This window comes from Apus apus, chromosome 1 (assembly GCF_020740795.1).
Source record: "Apus apus isolate bApuApu2 chromosome 1, bApuApu2.pri.cur, whole genome shotgun sequence".
Classification (NCBI taxonomy): Eukaryota; Metazoa; Chordata; class Aves; order Apodiformes; family Apodidae; genus Apus; species Apus apus.
The window spans coordinates 11,234,608-11,256,444 of record NC_067282.1 but is presented as its reverse complement, the minus strand read 5'-3'; the positions used below and the strand labels follow the sequence as shown (position 1 = coordinate 11,256,444).

Genomic DNA, 21,837 nt, shown 5'->3' with positions numbered 1-21,837 from the left:
AGAAACAATCTGGAAAAGGTCAGAGGGGTTGCAGGTTTGTTGGGAGTGGTACATTAAAAAAGCTGAGCAGTTCAGACCATCAGTATCCAAGACAAGTCCCGTTTCTTGCTGGCAATGCAACAGGCATCCGGACTGCAACTGTGCTACTGTCTTCTGCAGAGGTAGCATAATACTATGGCTTGAAATACTTTTTCCTTTTTTTTTTTTTTAAATAAGGCTTGTCTTAGCTGAAAGCCTTATAATAACTGAAGAGTTCTTGTAATAGTAGCCCAAAGTACAGTATGGCAGCCCTTTGGGACCCACTTGTTTAACAACAGCTGCCACATTCAAGGAGGTGCACCATCTCTTTGAAATGTGCTGCAGCACATCAACAGTGCTGTGCAAAGATGGTAACACACCAGCTGCTGCCTTTTCCCTCTCCATCCTCAGCCACATGCAGAATGCTGACAGGTAAGACACAACAGCGGGTGACACAGATGAACTGGAAAATGGAAGTCCTACCTAGCTGTACAAGAGCTGCTACATTTCAATTATATGGCCAATACAGAAAACCAAATGAGCATATAAAATTTGTGAAAGACTCACACAGCCATTGAGGTACTTAACACCCCAGCTCACCTTCTATCTAAAATTCAAGACAAAGGTCATTTTAACGTTCATTAAAGGCAGGGGTGATGACATCAAAGTTGGATGCTACTCTCACAAAACAGTCCAACAACAAATCAGGACAGTTTTCCAATTTACAAATGCTCCCCCTTCTTTTGTCAGTTCCAATTCACTTCAGCATCTTACCTTCAACTAAAATGGAGTCATAGGGTGTGTGGGGAGAACAACCTTTCATCATATTTACAGCTACCTCACTTCAGCTATCAGGTGCTTGCCTCTGCTGAGGCACTCAGGTGCTACTGTAACACAGGTAAGACTGTCTTCTCAACTGGGGTTTGGAAAGCAGGACAACTATATTTCATTTTGATACTACAACCATCTTGAAACAAATTTCACCCATACAAACATCACAAAGCAACTTCCACAAACCATTACAAAAATGGAACCAACTTCACTGATATTCAATCCAGATTGCAAGGTGGGTTTGTTAAGTCTTTAAGACCAAAACAACTGAGAAACGGAAATTAAAGTAACATTTAGCTTACATATAATTACATTTTGTAAAAAAAGTGTTAAGACATTATTAATTTATGAATACATAGAAAATTAAAAATCCCTAACATTTACAGTACCCCATTATAATAAGCCTGCTTTGTACCTTCTTTTCCATCAGTGCCAAGTAATTAATCCCAGACATCAATGTTGAGAAGGCTAACCAAGACACCACAGGTTGAACAGAGCAATCTCTGTCTTTCCCGTGAAGACACAGCCAACACCAGTGGCCAGCCACCACCTGGTGCAGATTAACCAGACTCATTAAAAAGCCCTGTCCTGCTTTGCCAGGGCAGAGAACCCCAAGATGCCTCACAAAAACCCCAGAAGCTAGATGGCCACTCCCAGCAGAGCAACACTTCAGAATGCAATGTGGCCATCTCTTTTTTGTTGTTGTTCTTGCTGTTCCTTGTGTGTGGTTTTGATTGGGGTTTGGTTTTGTGGGTTTTTTTTAAATAAATAACAAAAAAATACAACATGCTTTTTCAGGTACATAACTGCTGATTATTAGACAAGTATCCTGTAAACCAGTTTGGCCTCTGAGGAACTGTCAGACTATCAAGACAGTTGCACTCAAAGAGCAGCAACTTGTGTTGAGTGCAGTGTGGGTGGAGGAGAAACCCTCTTGTGGTACCAAAGTCCTGCCTGCTGCAGCAGGGAAGCATCAGCATGAAGAGTCTATGAGTCTTTGGCGAAGCTTCTTATCTTCTCTCGGACTCACATTGCCACTTGCATCACGGTCTGTCAAAACTAAAGAGAAAGGAGACCTTTAGAGAGGTGAAAGGGCCATCAACCCCATGCAGTCTGGAGGCAGTGCCCAGCTGGAATGCTCTGCAGCCTCTCCTGCCCTCACAGCCCAGACTCAGCACCTGCCCCTCGTTTGTGATCATGGTTACTCATTGTGCTGGTTTTGGCTGGGATAGAGATCGTTTTTCTCACCGTAGCTGGTATGGGGATGTGTTTTGGATTTGTGCTGAAAACAGTGTTGATAACACAGGGATGTTTTAGCTATTCCTGAGCAGTGCTTACACACTCAAGGCCTTTTCTGCTCCTCACCCCACCAATGAGTAGGCTTGGGGGGCACAAGAGCTTGGGAAGGGACAACTGATCCCAACTCACCAAAGGGACATTCCATACTACCTGACATCATGGCTCAGCAATAAAAGCTGGGGGAAGAAGGGGGAACATTTGGAGTGATGTTAATTGTCTTCCCAAGTTACTGGTGCCTGTGATGGAGCCCTGCTCTCCTGGAGATGGCTGAACACCTGCCTGCCCATGGGAAGTGGCGAATTACTTCCTTGTTTTCTTTGCTTGTGCAAACAGCTCTTGGTTTACTTACTAAACTGTCTTTACCTCCACCCATGAGTTTTCCTCTTCTAAACCCTTTCGAAGGAGAGGGCTGCACCAGCCAGAGCTGGTCATGAAATGGCAGCTTCTTTCTGCAATGCACTTTAACAGAACTTCAAGCATGAGGTCATTCTGCTCTGCAGGAAAATAAGTCTTTGGAGTGTTTTTGTGAGGTGAAAACAGACTCAAATTTCTGGTTTCAGATAAAAATGAATCAGATTTTCTATCATTTTCTTCAGCTCCTTCAGCAGTCTTCCACCTTGGGCTCTTAAATTCTCCTACCAAAATGTACCAATCTGTCATTTCAAAAGGAGATGCATTCAAGAGGAAAACTATTTATTTCAGAATGCCTTGGAACTGCTGCAGCACAGCTGGCTGCCCCAGAGACTGACAGGGCTTTGCACTACGTGTGGAGGGGGATAATAATAGCAAGATGGCCTGTGACAAGTGGCAGGAAGACACATCAGGGTTGGAAGTATGGGGTGATAGTAGTGGCCTTCAACCTGTTGCCCTGAAGCACGCTGTGGACACTGCAGCATGGGCAAATCTTACAGAGACGAGCCAAGGTCTTCTGAGCTAACAGGAGACAGCAGGGTACCATTCATTAAATGCCTTGGGGAAATAAAGGAGTGACCCTCTTAGAAGGTGACACGGCCAGCAGCCCAGCTGAAGTGCCTCTACACCAATGCACACAGCATGGGCAACAAACAGGAGGAGATGGAAGCTACTGTGCCACAGGAAAGCTATGACATAGTAGCAATTATGGAAATTTGGTGGGATGAATCCTATGACTGGCTGTTGATGGGTACAAGCTGTTCAGAAGGGACAGGAGAGGAAAAAGGGGTGGAGGTGTTGCCCTCTATGTAAAGAAGTGGATAGAGTGTGAAGAGTTGTCCCTAAAGAACAGCCATGAGCTGATCAAAAGGTTATGGGTAGGAATTAGGGATTAGGACAGCAAAGGGAGTCCTGTGGCTGGAGTCTATTACAGGCTGCCCCATCAAGTGGAACCATCGATGAAGCCTTCTTACTCCAGCTCAAGGAGACATCATGATCACAGGCTCTCCTCCTGCTGGGGGATTTCAACCACCCTGACATCTGCTGGAAAAGTAGCATGGCAAGCTGTGGGCAATCCAGGAGACTCCTGGATTGCCTTGATGACAACTTTTTAAGAAATTGACAGCCCTACCTGAGGGGATGCATTATTGGACCTGGTGGTCACAAATGCAAGTTAACCAATCAGGAATGTCAAGGCTGAAGGCAACCTGGGCTGCAGTGACCATGCACTAGTGCAGGTCACTATCCTAAGGCATATGAGGTAGATGAGAAGCATAGTCATGACTCTAAATTTCAGGAAAGCAAACTTCCAGCTCTTCAAAGAGTTAGTAAATAGGACCCCATGAGAAACAGCCCTCAGGGACAAGGGACCAGAACAGACCTGGCTCACCTTTAAGGATGCTTTCCATAGAGCGCAAGAGATCTCACTCCCCAGGTGTAGAAAATCAGGGAAGGAAAGCAAGAGACCAGCATGGCTGAGTCAAGATCTGTTGGTCAAAGTAAAAGGCAAGATGGACCTACACAGGCAATGGAAGAGGGGACAGGTATCCTGGGAAGAGTATAAGGACACGGCCTGGTTACGCAGGGATGAGGTCAGGAAGGCCAAGACACAGCTGGAGCTGCAACAGGGTAGGTTTAGACTGGGCATTAGGAACATTTTTTTTCACAGAAAGAGTGGTTAGACACTGGAACAGGCTGCCCAGGGAGGTGGTTGAGTCACCATCCCTGGATGTGTTTAAGGGTCGTTTGGATGTGGTGTTGGTGGATATGGTTTAGCGGAGAACTTTGCAGAGTAGGAATGATGGTTGGACTCGGTGATCCCAAGGGTCTTTTCCAACCTGAATGGTTCTATGAGTCTATGAACTTGGCAAGGGATGTAAAGAAAAACAAGAAGGGCTTCTACAGGTATGGAAACCAGAAAAGGAAGGTTAAAGAAAGCGTTGCCCCCTAATGAGCCACAGTGGTGAAATGGTAACAACAGACAAAGAGAAGGCTGAGGTTCTCAACAACTTTTTTGCCTCAGTCTTCACTGGCAACCCCTCTCCTCACAACTCTCAAGATGATGGCCCACAGGACAGAGACCAGGGAGACAAAGTCCCTCCCACCATAAGTGAAGACAAGGTTTGTGACCATCTGAGGAACCTGAGCATACACAAGTTCATGGGACCTGATGAGATGCACCCCAGAGTCCTGAAGGAATTGACTGATGTAGTTGCCAAGCCACTCTCTATGTTATTTAGAAAGACATGGCAGTCAGGTGAAGTCCCTGGTGACTGGAAAAAAGGAAACACTAGGCCCATTTTTAAAAGGGTAGAAAGGAGGACCCTGGGAACTGCTGACCTGTCAGCCCCACTTCCGTGCCTGGGAATATCATGGAACAGATCCTCCTAGAAGACATGCTAAGGCACATGGAAGACAAGGAGGTGATGCAGGACAGCCAGCATGGCTTTATCAGGGGCAAATCCTGCCTGACCAACCTAGTGGTTTTCTACAACAAAGTGACTCCATCAATGGACAAGGGAAGACCTAGAGGTGTCATCTATCTCGAATTCTGCAAGTCCTCTGAAATGGTCCCCCACGACATCCTTCTCTCTAAGTTGAAGAGATATAGGTTTGATGGGTGGACTGTTCAGTGGGATAGGAATTGGCTGGATGGTCACATCCAGAAGGTAATGGTCAATGGCTTGATGTCCAGATGGAAACAGTGACAAGTGGTGTCCCTCAGGGGTCTGTACTGGGACCAGTGTTAATATCTTCCTTAATGATATTGACAGTGGCATTGAGAGCACTCTCAGCAGGTTTGCTGATGACACCAAGCTGGGTCGTGTGGTCAACATGCCGGAGGGATGGGATGCCACCCAGAGGGACCTAGATAAGCTGGAGAAGTGGGCCCAGGTGAACCTCATGAGGTTCAACAAGGCCAAGTGCAGGGTCCTGCACCTGGGCCGAGGTAACCCAAGATATGAATACAGGCTGAGGGAAGACATGCTAGAGAGCAGCCCGGTGGAAAAGGACCTGGAGGCTCTAGTGGATCAGAAGCTGGACATGAGCCACCAATGTGCAGTTGCAGCCCAGAAGGCCAAGCACATCCTGGGCTGTATCACAAGAAGCGTGGCCAGCAGATTGAGAGAAGTGATTCTGCCCCTCTGCTCTGCTGAGACCTCACCTGGAATACTGCATCCAGCTCTGGTGCCCCCAGCACAGGAAGGATGTGGACCTGTTGAAGTGCATCTAGAGAAGGGCAATGAAAATGATTCCAGGGCTGGAGCACCTTTCTTATGAGGACAGGCTGAGGGAGTTGGGGTTGTTCAGCCCAAAGAGAAGACTCCAGGGGGACCTCATAGTGACCTTCCAATGCCTGAAAGGGGCCTATAAGAAGGCTGGGGAAGACCTGTTCACTAGGACATGTAACAATAGGACAAGGGGTAATGGTTTCAAGCTAGAAAAGGGTAGATTTAGGTTGGACGTTAGGGAAAAGTTCTTCAATATGAGGGTGGTGAATCACTGGATCAGGTTGCCTAGAGAGGTGGTGGGTGGGTGGGTGGACCTCATCCCTGGAGACATTCAAGGTCAGGCTTAATGGGGCTCTGACCAATCTGTTCTAGTGTGAGATGTCCCTGCTTATTGTAGGGGGGTTGGAATAGGTGACTTTTAGAGGTCCCTTCCAACAGAAGACATTCTATGATTCTATGATTTTATAGGTGCTTCTTCTATTTTGGAAATAATTCTACCTGTTTGTTCTGAATTCCCCTATTGTACAAATTGACTTCTCCATGTCGCAGCCGAACAGAACTGCTTGACCAAATTACAAAGAACAGTTACCATCTGGGTGCTGCTCCCCCTCTGCCATTAAGCACAGGGCACAGCTTTCTGAAGAGAAAGTAGATTTAATTTTTTACTGCCCTTGAAACAGTTATTCAGCTTGCCCTCAGCATTGTGCTCACCTATTCAGGCCAGCTGCTAAGTGCTTTAAAGCATCTTCACTTCCAGGAGTGAAGAGCTTTGTGAAAAGGCAGCCCACAGAGTTTCAACTCCTTATTAAGGGATGTGGGCACTGGTGTCCTGCTCCTTCTGTGGGTACAGCTATGACAGTGGCCATGCTCACATTTCATGGGAAGAAAACTCTTCCTTCTCTTCGTGCCTCTCCCTAGATATTTGGCTTCTCTTTAACTCTGCACTTGAGGGGGAAGTTGGAATCACATTTAAGATCGGCCACATTTTTTTAGCAAAGAATCTAAGATGACATCTCTTGTAAGAGTGGTTGATTGGAGCTGATCGTGTCTGGGAACTGCTGGGAATATTCAGAGAACAGCTGCACCAGTCCAGATCAACTCAAGACCTCTGGGACAAAAACCTCTCCACAGTCCATATCCCTTTCTCTCTGCATGAGTCAGAATAGGAGCATGTTCACTGGCCCCAGTCCTGCTTCCCTTCTTTTGTCATTTTTTGCTTCTCTGCCAGTGGCATTTCTGAGCCTCAGACTTATTTTTACATTTTTACATTCACATAAACTTCTGCCAAAGTCTGAATGAAAAGCAGAAGCAGAAGTTACTACTCTTTGGAGCTAATCTCTGAAAAACAAATGTCCTGAAACCACCAGCTTTCTCACTGCACTTTCTTCAAGCACCAGCTATCGCAGAGCAATCTAGTGCCTTTCAGCCATGCAGGTGGTCTTTAGGAGTTCAAGTTCAGGCAGCAGAAGCCTCTTACTGCTAGAGCAGAGACATCAGCAAGGATCACCAACTTAACAGACACTTCACCTGCTTTGTTTTGTATTAATGAATTTTTGGTTTAATGGGTTCCTTATCTCTCTTTACCAGCAGGTTTGGATGTGGTATTTTTGTGGTGTTTCTTTCTTTGCTTTTTCTTTTTAAACAAAGAGCAGGTCACCTTACCTTGTAGCTCTGTTGCATTATTTTCCAACTCTTCTGTAATTGTTTCTTCAGGCTTCTCCAACACAGCTGTCCCTGGCTTCCCATCCACAGTATCTGTCTTAATAGTACCAAGGTTCACCAAAAGTTGCATGACATCAAACTTCTCAGAAACTGCAATGTTCTCCAGCACTTTGAGGCACTTAAAAGATTTAAGTTCACTCACGTTTTCCTCAAGAAAGAGGAGGTAAAGGCTTAAGTCATCAAAACACTTTGACTTGAGTTTCAGAACATCGAAAGTCGGCAGGATTTCATACACTTTGAGAATGCCTGAATTCCACCTCCATGGAACAAACATTGCATAAACTACCAGCGGCATCACCAGAAGATAGACTAGCAGGTTAATATAGCTGAGTACCCTGAAGACACCAACAGCAATAAGCTTGCACTGAACCACTTCTGGAACAGTTGTGTCATTCTTTAAGATCCCAGTTTTGATAGTGCAGAGAAACTCATCACTCAAAGAGGAGAGGCTAATGTAGTAGCTCAGGTAGAGGCATGCAATGAAAATAATTACTAGAGTGAGTAAACGGCAGATAATGTATTTAATTATGAGGCATCTGGAATTCTTCTTCGTCTTCAGGTACTGCTCCACAATTGGGTATTTAAAGTGGCTTTCAGATATTTCCCACAAACTGAAAGAGAGAGAAAAAAAAAAAAAAAAACAGTCACATAGATCAGATGCTGCAGCATTCACCTGCCTCAAGTCTCAAAGAAATGTAGGACTCTGAAATAGACACAAGATTGGACTCGCTCTTACTGGGGTAAATCAAGAGTAGTTTTACTGAAGTCAATGGAAAAACAACAAAATAGCAGATAAATGAAGAATATTGGTACTCTAATACAAAAAAGCCACTTTTTTGAAATAAGAGCTCAAACATTAGGAAATGGAAAAAAAAGTATTGCCCTTGCAGCAAAAAAAAAATTAAAAAAAAAAAAAATTGTCCTTTTCCAATACAAAACAGCAAATCCAGGAGGAAAAGCAGAATTCCCAAACACTAACTCAGTAATAGCACACTGGGATGCTTTTTAGTTGTCAAGACCTAAATCTACATTTTGAAGAACAGTCCCCATTGCATTGCTAGTACCCCCAAATGCAAAGAGAAATGGGTACCCTGACCCAGGATGGAGCAGAAACTGGATCTGGATAGAAGAGTGCACCAATCTGATCACAGAGGGGGCTTTTGCTTTTGTTGGTTTTGGTGTTTGGCTTTTATTGTAGTTTTTTTCCTTTAAATGGCAGCTTTGAAGAGCTAGATCTGAAAGGACAGGAAATGACAAGTAAAAGACTTTGCTCACCACATGCAAGTGCCTGTCAAGCACTTTGAGAACTGAGGACTCAGCCGTCCCTGTCTTCTTGTGCTGTGGTGGGTAAAATAATAAACACCCACTACAACTTAAAGAAATCAGGACATCTCGGGTAATTAGTGATCTGAAGAGCTCATTAAAAGTTTCCTTTGAAAAAAGAAAGTTATAAGTTCCAGCTCTAAGTGCCCACAGTAATGATTTCACAAAAACCCACCTGGTGTCAGGTCACCATTCAAACTTTTGAAATAAATTTCTAGGAGAGGCCAAGTGTCACATCTGTTAAGAGCTTAAGAAAGAGAGCAAAGACAGCCAAGCCCCAGCCTCTTACCTCTGTGTCATGTTCTCATTAACAGCTGGAACCAAGTCAGTAGGGTCCCTGGGGTCTCCACTGCGGATGCTGTTAGCAGCTTTGATTGCCCTGTTATAGGCTTTGTCAAGCTCTTCCATAATGAACTTCAGATCAGAAGAAAGGTGAGGTGCTGCAGTGAAGCGCCAGTACAAACCTGGCAGATACAGCAGGATAGCAACGAGCAGAAGGATGTATGGGAAGAACTGCAGGGAGAAAACATTCAGATTAGGCTATACCTGCACATAAAATGTCAGCCAGTCACCGTAATTCCATATAATCTAATTAATTCACAGAATTACAGAAACACAGAATGGTAGGGGTTGGGAGGGACCTCTGGAGATCATCTGGTACAACCACCCTGCCAGAGCTGGATCCCGCAGAGCAGATCACACAGAAACACGTCCGGGCAGGTTTAGAATGTCTCCAGGGATGGAGATTCCACAGCCTCCCTGGGCAGCCTGTTCCAGAGCTCTGTTACCCTCAGAGTTAAGAAGTATTTTCTCATATTCAGGCTCAATCTCCTGTGTACCATTTTATGACCATTTCCCCTTGTTCTGTCACAGGACAGCACTGAGAAGAGTCTGGCTCCACCCTCCTGACACCTGCCCTTTATATGTTTATAAACATTGATGAGATCCCCCCTCCTTTTCTCCAAGCTAAACACACCGAGCTCTCTTAGCCTTTCTTCATAGGGCAGATGTACAAGTCCCCTAACAACCTTAGTGGCCCTATAATCCTATTAAATTCTCTATAATTTTATTTAAATGCTTTTAGTAAATAAAAGTTTTGTGGTTATTTGGGCTACCCAGGGAAGTAAAATCTCTCTTCAGGCAGCTCCAGTAGCCTTGCTGCTACTTAGAGCTGGGGGGGGGAGGGGGTGTCTTTCCTCTAGTCATCAACAAGTAGGAGTTTTTCACCATGAGACTTAATCTCTAATTCTCTCCAGCTGCTGGAAAGACAGTATTTTCTGTCTACTGTGACATTATATTCAGGGTGTACATTCATACTTAACATTACCCTTCCAGATGTAAGATATAGTTAGACAAGCAGTTAGTTAACAAAATGTACTGCAAATTTGGCTAATCTCTAATTCATTACACTCCATTTTTGATAGTAAGCACACTTAAATCCAGCATCAGTTCCTAAGGAATATTAAAAATAGTTGTGGGGAACAAAATTGGGACAGATTTAAGGCATCTTAAATGTTACAGCCACACACACATGCACACTCACTGAAAAAGCCAGTGGAGAATTTTAGAGGAAACGTGGACTGAAGTCATTCACCAGTGCAAGTGGAACAGCTCCACTTACAGTTGTAGATTCTTAACAAGATGAGAGTCTGGACCTAATATAAATATGTTAACTTGTGTTTTCATTAATCAAGAGATATTAAAGTTTTGTACGAACAAAATAAATAATTTTATGTTATTAGATATTTTACCCAGGAAAATTACTTTTAATAACACATATGACTAAAGAAAAATCCTATGTTATTATTAATACAAGGAATGCATACAGTGTATTAGCACATTTAATAAAACTGATTCCTTAAAGGAACTGGATCAACAACTAGAGACCATAGCATGAACCACCATTTCAGATGGGCATGTTCTCTACACAGGAGTCACATCTGAAATGGGTGATGCACAGTAAGACAAAGCCATGAAAAGCCTGAAATGGTCACAGAAAACTGAGAACTATATTTAAAGGTCAGCTTCCCTTGCAACCCTTCTTATAAATTCATACTTCAACTGTTTCTACTCAGTAGCAACATAAGTGAACTTGGCCAAAATCCCTAGCTCAGTCTTGAGGTGAGCCCTAGGGAAAGAAAGTTTCCAAGAAGAAGAAAGGTTCACCTTTAAAACTGAAATGGAAATCCTGCAGGGATGGGCTAACCCAATAATAAGATTGTTTCAAAGACCTAGTTAAGTTGCAAAGCAGAGTTGCCTGTAATGATACCGCACATCCCACTGGAGGTAGCTCCTCACCAGGAAGAAATAAGCATCAACCTTGTATTGTAATATCATGGTTGTGGCTTGTCCCCTCTCCACTGCAGGGGATTGACCTCACAGGCTAGAGGGATCTAGGGGACTGCTTGCAATCTCCTGGAACTTCTGGGGACTGTTAATCTGCCCAGTGCTCCCACTGAATCCGTACTAACTTCTGCACAACAAAACCACGCTCACCAAATGGATTGTCTGCAGTCGCCATCAGGAATTTCTTCCCTCCAGAGCTCCAACCTATGCCAGCAGCTGAGACAGTCCTTGAGTGTGGGTGCTGCTCTTCTTTCTAAACTGCTAACTGCTTTCGACCAAACTGAGCAAGCTCATTCTCTCTAAATCACATCCTCACTGGCTGCTGCCTCTCAGCTCTACTTGCTGCACCACTCACATGCTCCTTTCCCTACCCCAGCAGCCCATAGGAATTGCACAGAGCTTTGCCTTCACACCTACCTCTCTTCCCTCTTTGCACACAGCAGATAACCTCCGATCAGCTGCTTTTTTCCAGGTCTATCCTTCGCAATTGAGATGTAAAGATCTGGCATGTCCAATGTGTTTTTTGTAGACATCGCCTCAACTCAAACCCAACAGCTCAAGAATCTCCCCTTCATGTTTTTCACTGTGGACAATGACACCAGGTCTCACAGGTCTAAGTCTTGGTTGCCTTGGTCTAGCCAAAGCTTTATGGTTTAATGTTGGGGAAAGACACAACAAAGAAACATCAGATTTAGTAAGGAGCAACCAAAGACTCTTATATTGGTTAATACCACTTGACTTTTCTGCTCACTCATTTGAAATTTCACAAGCACCTGAGGATTTATTAGTTCCCTTTCTGATTCTCAAAACTGGAAACACCACCAAAAGTATCAGATTAATCCTTGAGATCTCTTTACCCTGAGGCCTACAAGACATGCAGTAAGAGGCAAGATAGTGGACACTGAAACCACAGCCCAAAACCTCCATTGTCCCACTTTCCATCTCTTCCTTTATACCTAGAAAAAGACTCTGTGGGCACATGCTGCACTTCTGTAGCACACTGGCATCAGCCCTGTAGCTCTGCCCCAGACCTCCACCAATCTCCCACATCTCCCCTGCCTCATTACAGACCATTGTCTTAAAAAGACCAGCCTCTGATATCTTCACTTGCACCACATCCAGCTCCTTCCCCACTGCCTCTTCACCTAGAAGCATCACACCAGTGGGGCAAGAGCAAGTTTGCAAGGCATTTGCTGGGCTTCCCCTTGCCAGGGTCCCAAAGCTGCAGCTTGTGGAAGTATGACAAAACACTGTGCAGCTCTTTTCTGAACAGTCTCAAAACTAGAGCAGCAGCGTGACCATTGGTCCAGCCCTTTCTTTTTGGAAACAAAAGCCTGTATTTGTCAGCCCTTCCACAGCACTCGATGAACCACTCCATCTCTCTCGGATTCTGGCTTTTTAAAAAATGAAATATACACTTGTTCTATTTGTTAACAGCAGGCTTAGATAACCAGCAAATTGTTTTGAATCATTAACATTTATGGTCTTCAACTGACAGGCAGAAGTGAAAATGCAAAGTCATCAGGCACGAGTCCTAAGTTTCAGAGCAATAGGCTCAGATTATCCAGCTCATCTGACTACATTTTACAGTCACTCACAATGACTTCTCATTTTAAGAGGGTTCTGTGGTATTCATACACAGATGAGCATGTGCCATAAACTCTTTTTTACAGTTTATGTATTTGGTCCCAAGGCACCAAACACACAAGGAGGAAATACTGCTTCAGTCCTGGACAGTGAAAGATACTGTCCTAAAAGTAAAATCCTTCTTTTACTCTGCTGTCTAGTTATTAAGTTGCTTTTCAATAGCAAGTTCATTATTTTGGATGTCAGATGGTATGAGACTGCATAAGTGAAAAAAGGTTCTCTGAAAGTAGATTAGAACACATATAACATCCTGTGGTTCAAAATACTTTTTCTGAGTGTCATTAGGGAAAGTGCCTTGAGGGCTACAACACCAAGCTTCAACCTGGATGCTTCAAGTCTTCATTTCCCCCTAGCTGCAAGGAAAAAAAGATGGGTAAAAAGCCCATCAAGCTTGGCACTCTGAAATAGAGTAGCAGAGCTTCAGCTAGGCTAATTCAAGTTTCTGGAAGGCACTAGGCATAGGTACTGTGTGATTAACATCCAGCAGGAGGCAGACAAAACTAGCAGCACACGCACCAGGGACGCAAATTAAGTCCCCTGTATGTTTTTTGCTAAGTATTGCTGAGCTCCTGGAAGCTAGAGATGATAGAAGCAGGTTCACCTGCCTTGCCTGTCCCTTAGTCTGACAGCATGCTGGATAGGACAGAAAGGTCCTTAGGAAGCAGAGCACTAGGAAGACAAGAGGTCAACTGCCACTTGTCCTGTATTCCTGTAGTTCATGTCACTTGACAGACCTTTGAGCTCTGTACACATTACAGGCTACAACCTCACTCCTCCTGAAAGCCAAGAGCACCTCACACCTACACAGGATATGTCTGATCACTCAACACCAGAAACCACAGAAGCTCATGTTAACCAGTGCTGATGAAGCACTCAAATCCAAGCCTTATCAGAGCAGAAATCTATGCAGAGCAGGATTCCTCACTCCAGGCTAAAGGCCTATATGCTCAACATCCCTGCTGTGCAACTACTAATTGAAATGGGAACTGCAGAATTAGTGCCTTTTTATCTCATGGATGTACTCTGAGAGTAACACATCCCACAGAGAAGTCAAAGGTGAAAAAAGGACTAGATCCAACACAAGTTGTTTGGTAGCCCATGGCACAACACTCCACCAAGCCAAACAGACATAAAATAGTCTCTTATATAGAATCCCCAGCTTCAAATGTGCTAAGATACAGTAAATACACAGCAAATAAGTTAAAAAGGCATCTGAAAAAACTTCATCATAAGCAAAAATACACTTTTATCAATCAAAGAAAATACAGTTGCCAAGGCTGATGTGATCCAAAAGGCATTTGCAAGGACATAATCTACAGAAAGCTTGCCAAGATCTGGATAAAGATGGCTGCATCTTCAGTCTTTATTTCCTCTGGGCAAACACTACTGAAGTGGTTGCAAGAATTCTGACTTCCAGTATATCTAATAGCAGACAGGCAGTAGCTTTAACTACAATGGCACAAAGCTGTTAAGCTGCACAGGTCTGAATTACAGCCTTGAGAAATGCATTGGCAGGACATAACAAAGAAGGAAGCCCTGAAGTGTATTCATTCATTTGAGATTAAAATATTTAGCATTAATATATAAGATCATGGTGAAGTATCTGCTTCTTCAGTTCCAAATTCTGATTTGCCACTGGTAAGAGCCTAAGCAAAGGCAACAGCCTCCAGCCAGGCCAGTGACAGCAACCACGTGTTTCCAGAAACAAAGGCATTGAGCTCTCTCTGGATATGATTATTTCTGTTTGAGTTGATGGGAGATGTTTTGTTGATGTTCAGGGCAGGAACCTGAGCTATAAATGACTCATCACTCTGGCTGAGGTACTATCCTGCCTCCAGATGTGAATGTGAATCTCAGACCATACATGGCTTTTTTACCCCACCTGTTACTTACTTTCTATTTTGATACAGCTTAAAAACTGTATTTCTCCAATTTCAATTAGTAAGACCAATATGACTTAAGTAGTTCTAACATTACACTCTCAAAGATGCATCTGCATTCAGGTGTCCTTGTTCTGACAGCCCTTAATCCCTCTGGGTGGGGATTTATGGATGGAACGTGAGGAGTCCTCAGTCAACTAAGAAGCTGTACAAAGAGTGAGTAAGGAGAAACAGACAACAATCACAAGATAAACAAGATAATGAAGAACCTCAGGGCTTGTTATTTTTGGCAATTCAAAAATAACAACCCACAGGTCTGTGGTAAATCTTACTGCTATTAAAAATATGTTAGCATTTACAAGGTAAGTTTCACTTTGTACACACAGAGACTTCAGACCCATTCTTGGTGTGCAATGCTTTGAGTCATGCTGAGGTCCCACAGCACTTCCCTGCATTTTTAGAGATATGAGCCAGAGAACAGACCTCTCCTGGCTGTGCCACACGTGAAGACCTCTTTCTGCTCTCAGTCAGATGAATTGTTTGCCTGCATTTCACATTGGTACAAATCCCCTTCTTCTGAAGAACGATCTACTCCTTCTACCCCTACTTTGCTTCCTACTTTGCCTCTTTGATTCTCCCTCGTCAACAACAGAATAGAAAACAGAGTAATTAAAAAAAATCCCTAGAAGCCTCTTGATCACAGACACCTCCATCCTAGCAATCCAGATTTCACGGTTAGAGAGAAGTCATCCCTCAGTGTCTAACTGTCCCTCAACTTGCTTGATTACGGTATCCGGTGGCTATCAAGAGTCAGCAAGATGATGCTCCCTGTTCTCCTGCATATGTTTGTATATATACATTTCTCTTTGCACTATAGATTAAGAAGGCTTCACAGGGCAGTTTCTGCCTCCACTAGACTGCCAGGACTGCCCACTCACAACAGCCAAAATCTTGTCTGTGTTCCAGTTAAGGTTCAAGTTGTTTTATCAAAATAAGTTGCCAGATGGAGCACTCTTCTTCAGAGACAAAAAGCAAACAGTCTGCACAGAGGGAGCAAATATATGACACTTCCATTCCACATCATCACTGTCTTGTCTCTCTTTACCACTCACTTGTAGAAACCAGTATCTCTGTTCTGACGCTTCAGATATACATAAGCAACCTCTTGAGGGAATTAAGACTGAATGGAAAACCCCAGGAGACAACAGAAGAACAAAGTCCCATCATGTTAAGTTTCATCAATGACAAACCTGAAGATGAGTCTTGCCAGAGGACTAAACCATATACTAATTTTGTCAGCTTTTTCACTGACATAGAGGAATAAATCTTAGTGTTAAACTAAGAATACAGGTAGGACATACCATAGTCTTACCTTTCCACTTATCTATCTTCAGACAATTCATTTCTTGATTTGTGCATTTGAGTACACAACTCATTTTACAATCTGCTAAGGGTTATCCAGTCTGAAAAGTTATTCCAGGATCACTGGGAATTTCCTGCTCTCCAAAAATCATCCACATTCAAATGCACTTTCCACTCTAGAAGTTCACAGACCACTAGAGAGTCAGGCAACCCAGAAAGCTGCAGTACGTTCCTCCTCTCCACTCCAAAACAAAATTCCAAAGTGATAAATTTAAGTGCTGGGAGAGATCTCCCAGAGCAGAAAGGACAGCAAGTAAAAGTGCCCAAGCTTTGGGGATTGCCCAAAGTTGAAACATGCATGTTACGGATGAAAACCCAAATATCCCAGTGCAAAATTGTACTCTGAAATAGGAGGGGAATGGGAAGGTTTCAGTTCTTCTGTCATGCAACCTGGTTTTGATAATCCTTCAGAGGAACCAGATACCTAGAACAAAAGCAAAGCAAGTTGCTGGAAGTTGGCTTTTTCATCAAGAGCCAGACAGTCCTACCTCTTCTCTACACCATGCTGAGCACTGTCCCAGATGCAAACCCTTGGCAGCATGTCTGACAGAGCACAGAGAGTGTGCCACAAGGAAACCCATTCATTTCAATCAGGAATTGAGACCTACAGCCTCATTCCCCCAAAATTACAATTTAATGCCTCTTTAAGCATTTTTTAGGGAGCCTTCCAGCATGCCAATGTAGTGAGATGCTAAGTGAGTCAGAGTACTAGAAAGAACCTGAGATGCTTTGCAAAGAAAAGTACTGCTGACCATAAAGCAGGAAAAAAGCTTAAAGTGTCATCTTATGAAAAACTTGGCCCAAAGATCCGTGCACTGTGGAGTCAAGTCTGCTCCCACCTAACTTAGGAAGGTTCTCTTGTCTCATTTAACATCAATGTGCTCTGACAGAGGCCCTGCTTTGCCCATTTTTAAAGTAGTCATCTAGCCAAAATCTGCAGATCAATGAGCTTGTAGGCTGGGGAGACAACCCAAGCCTTGTTTCCTGCAGAAGTGACCAGCCCAATGGCAAGACACCCAGCAAAGCAGCCAGCAGCTGCCTGCCTGGGATGCCAACAACAGCCAAACACCATCAGATGTTCTCACCACAGTGGGAACCAAAGGTCAGTGTATAATAGCTGTAACACCACTCCTTTCCTGGAAACTTGTAAAGCATGGAAGTTGATGAACAATCAGAAGATGGATATTAATTAATCCCGGCATACAAACAGCATCTGCAGCTCCCAGTGCTTGTCTCAGAATGGTAGGTGGCTTAGCATGGGTTTAGGAGATTAAGACGAGGCACCCAGCCTCTGCTACAAGCTCTGAGTCAGCTATTGGTCATGGCTGGCAAACTAGGAGACTTACAGCTATGAGCAGGTGATTATGGCATAGAATTCAACACAAAGAAATTGGGTAACAAGAACTCATCCCTCAACAGAAAGGGGCAGCAACAGATCTAGATTTTCAGGTGGAGTTTCCACCCATGCAAGCTGCCTGCATGGCAAGATGTCCCAACAGCTTCAGCTGGCCTCTGTCAAAGGTCTGACTGAAGTGAAGAGGAGCACTAACTGAGCAAGGAAGAGTTCAGGCCAGAAACCAACAAGTCTGGCTTTAATATTAATGAAACTCAAAACTGTTGGGTCAAGGCGATGAGTGGAGCTAAGTGGAGAAGGCAGTAGTAAATCCTGACAGTTAGTGATCTGAGTCAGCCAAAGAACCAGAGAGAGCCCTAAATAGTCTTTCAGGGGAGATACCACTAGCTGACTGGATAATAAAACTGAGGTATAGGATACACCAGCAAAACCCAGAAATACAGGTCTCAGACCTGAGCTCTCTCTAACACCAGGTTCTCCCTTGTTCCCAGGTACCAGTGCGTTACTTGCTGGGGTAATAAAAGAGGTGGGGAAGGCAGCACATAACACCCCAGATTTGCAGAGCTCCAAGAGCACTTCTTACTTGGGCACCAGCACTGCCCGAGCAGGGCGATGCTGCCTCTCCAGCTGAGCCAGCTCCAGGCACAGGCACTTGCTCAGGGTTTGTAACTCCTGCCAAAGCTTGGCTATCTGCTTTGAGCCAGCTCAAGTGTCTCAGCACCTTCTGCACTTTTTACCCTTAAAATAACTCTCCCACTGGTGCATTCATTATGGTGCTGCTTCAGCTGGAACAGTGCAAGCCAACTCATGATCTGCAAGGGAACAGCCTGTGGAAGTGCTGAGGAGCACTGCACTGCAGGCAGGTTAAACCTGGTGGTACCAGTGATAAATTCAAGTCTCTCCCAAAATGCCTCTCTGTCATGAGTTTCTCTCCATGCACAACTGGCCAAGTGTAACATAATCAAAATACTGAATATTTTTACTGCCCAGTTTTCCTAAAATAAGCTTTTGATACAAGCATTAGGGCAGTTGTTGTGTCCTTTATCCTGGTTTTAAAATAGTTCCTGGCTAAAGCCATGTAAGGCTCCAGGGCAGCAAAGCAACATTAACATTACTCTTGTGTCAGATAACTGGGGATATTTCTTATTATAGCATGACAGGCCCTTTATTTAAAGGCAGAAAATACTTTCTCTAGTACTAGCCTGTATTAGAAGTAAGGGAAAGAAAACATTCTCTCTAAAAATAGAGATTCAAGTCAAAGGCAAGGACTATAGCAGAGGAGCAAGAAAAGCGAGACAAAGGCAGGTTTCCGTTTAGGGACAACTTTTCCAGGAGGAGATGTGTACGTACTTTATGCAGCCACAGGGGAATGTTTTCTAAGTTGTTCTGGGATGGTTGCTTCTGCTGCACAGCTGCCCAGCAGTAGGAGTCCACGTAAGCAGCTTGTCGCCAGGAGAAGGAGCTGGGAGCGAAACAGCTTATCTGAGCACCTGGGAAAACAAAGCAGAGGTCAGCTCATCCTCAGAAGATTAAAAGAAACAAGACATCAAGTTTGGAAAGAAAACCTCACACTGGAAATGTCATAGTATCCAAAGCTATTGGGTTAAGTGATCGAATGAAACACACAAACTCTGCCGGGAGGGGAGTCACTGAGTTCCCACTTCACCCAAAGGGTTGAACTCCCACAGGGACTCTGTGATGTCTTCTAAGGGTTGAGACAGCACATTACAAGCACCAGTCTTTTAGGCCTATTTTTTTAAGTTTTGGAGGCAACCTGACCTCCAAGACCTGTCACACTTGCACTTGACTCAGGTTGGCCAAAGGGGTACCAGCAATATAAATGTCAGCAGGTAAGGCTGGTTTCCTGAGGAAACAGCTACAACCAGGCACCTTCATGCTGCTGGGCTGGGTGATGCACAACCCACAGCATACATGTTTATTGAAACCAGACCTCAAACATCAGCCCAGCAGCCTTACAGTGATCTCAGCCAGGTCTGGTCCACGGTGCTGCCCCTTCCTCTGCCTCTGAGACTGCATGTGAGTTTTGAGGGGTTCAAGTTACACATGTGAAAACAAGGATTTCCTCATGTAGCTTCTGGCAGAGCAATCATGGTCCCCAGACATCTCCAGAGGGTGCCACACGCCTCCTCACCAGCTCAGTGACGTGCTGTACCACCATTCTCCCCCTCATTCCTAGCACCTTTCCAGCTCCTTGGGACCTTCAAATTAAGATCAGGGCACTAATTAAAACAAGAGCGGCTATTTAGCCAGCATCAGCCTTTGGGTCAAATTCTTCTCTGCCCAGCTAAAGGCACCAGTTGAGTCTTCCCAAAGTATTTCTTAATGAGGAAGAGTGGTTACAAGATGTGGAACACCACTGGCTCCTTGGATAACAGACAGTAAAACAGGATGAGGGGTTTTGATTTTCTCTCTGAAACTTTGGCAGTGAAAGCAAAAACCCCCATGTGTTTCCAGCAGGTTTTTCTAAATATTGAAACAGGATAGCTGTTCCACCAAATGATTGCCAAAGTGGAGTTGGCTTTTCCATGAATTTCCCTCCCAAAAGCAACTTCCAACACAACACCTATATCAAAAGATTAACAGGGAGGAAACATTACTGCTTTTATTTTTTCCTTAACACATTCATCAACATCAGTGCTAATGGCATTGCTGTGGGCTTTAGAGGGGAAAAGCATTTTGTACAAAATTGTATCATTTCTGCCTTTTTGCTGGTTTAGCTTTTAGAGATAATAATTTCCTTTGTAACACAAGCCAACTGTGTTTGCCTTGCAACTTGTATAGCTTTTTTACAACATAGCATAGTCAAGGAGCATTATTAATAGAAGCTTTTCCTTATGAGTCACTATTATAATTCTTTCTAAGCTGTAGTATCATAAGGATGTGTCATAAGCCTTGCTTATGAGAAACAAGTGACTGTTTATCAGACCAGGGCTCATGTGATTTAGCAAAGTTGGCACCAGACAAGCACTTGCACTCTCCCAAAGCTTCAGTAGTCTCTGCTCTCCAGAGAACTTCCATCAACTATGGAAGTTCACAAAATAATATACTGCAGGGGAAAAAAAAAAAAAAGAAAAGAAAAAAAGAAAAAAAAAGAAAAAAGGAGGGCTGGCAATTGGAGTGTCTGTTCTCCACTGGACAGGGAGCATTTATGCGCTGCTCTCATCACTTCACAAGCCTCCTGCTACTGGCTGTGCCCAGTATGAAGCAGCAAACAAGTGACCCTTTCACAGGGTGAGCAATAGGAGTGCTCAGAAAGATGCTTTGTCCTATTCATATCTGTGTATCTGTATCAACAAACACACTCCATGTGTTCAGTCTCCTTAATGGGTGGGAAACCACTGAAAATGATGGAGTGTTTAAACTGGGGAGGAAAAGGGAAGCCAGCCTCCTTCTCCAAAGAGTGATGTGCATAATGTCATCCCAGATCAGCTACAGTGATGCCAGTGGTGCAGCAGAGAGTCAAGCTGGCTCTTCTCATTCCTGGGCTTTCAGCAGGGACGTTGAAAACCTTTGGCAACTTGACTTGGGAGCCAAGCAGACAGCGCTCAACATAAAGAACATCAAGCAGAAGCTGGGGACATTCATTATTGCACTGGTTTTTAATTAACTTACTGCAGTCTGGGTTGTAAACACTTGCTAATGTAAATTACAACTTGGCACTAACAGTGGTAATGTTAAGACTTAAGTGGAGAGGATGTTTTTGTGCATCAGCTACACAGAACACAGATTACTAAATGCCTTTGGAAATGGTCACAGTTTTCCATCCTTTTTTAGCTTCCTTCTCTCCCCCAAAGGACTAATAGCAACAAATCTATACAGATAACTTACTTTATGTTGGGCTATTCAGGAGGAAGTGAAAAAGAAAATGTGTAGTTTTATTAAAGGAAAAATTAGGCAAAAGGCCAAATGCCTTCCACAGACCCACTGTGCACAGCTGCATGAACAGGGTTAGTTTATGAAAGGCTAATGGTCCTCTGATATCAAAGGAACAGACTCTTGGCTTGGTGACATGAAGCCATTCCCCATCTTTTGCTCCCACAAGTAATAGAAAGGGAAAAAGAAAAGCAGCAGCCAAGTCTGTAACAACAACAGGGAGATAAAATACACAGCAAGGATGAGGAGTAATAAATACCTGCATTTGTTAAGCAGTTGCCACAACATTCTTTGGCCAAGTTATCATTATACTTGGCAACACGCTTTTTAAAAAAATCATTCCCTGGTACTAAACCAACTTTGGAGAGAGTGTGATGGGGATTTGACTTTTATTTTTGAAAACAAATGAGGATAAAAAAATGCCACTTACTATGGTTGCCCTAAAGAGAAACCACCC

General features: G+C 43.8%; 1 protein-coding gene across 1 annotated transcript in view; it reads right to left on the bottom strand.

Annotated features, from left to right (window-relative positions):
• Positions 1-314: 314 nt before the first annotated feature.
• PANX1 (pannexin 1) overlaps positions 315-21,837 on the bottom strand; it is a 29,445-nt gene continuing 7,922 nt past the window's right edge. Inside the window, exons 2-5 of the mRNA XM_051608252.1 lie at positions 18,837-18,976; positions 9,127-9,350; positions 7,455-8,125; positions 315-1,908 (exon numbers count right to left, since the gene is read on the bottom strand). Coding sequence (XP_051464212.1) covers positions 1,823-1,908; positions 7,455-8,125; positions 9,127-9,350; positions 18,837-18,976 — 1,121 coding nt within the window. The 3' untranslated portion in view covers positions 315-1,822. The remainder of the gene's footprint in view (positions 1,909-7,454; positions 8,126-9,126; positions 9,351-18,836; positions 18,977-21,837) is intronic.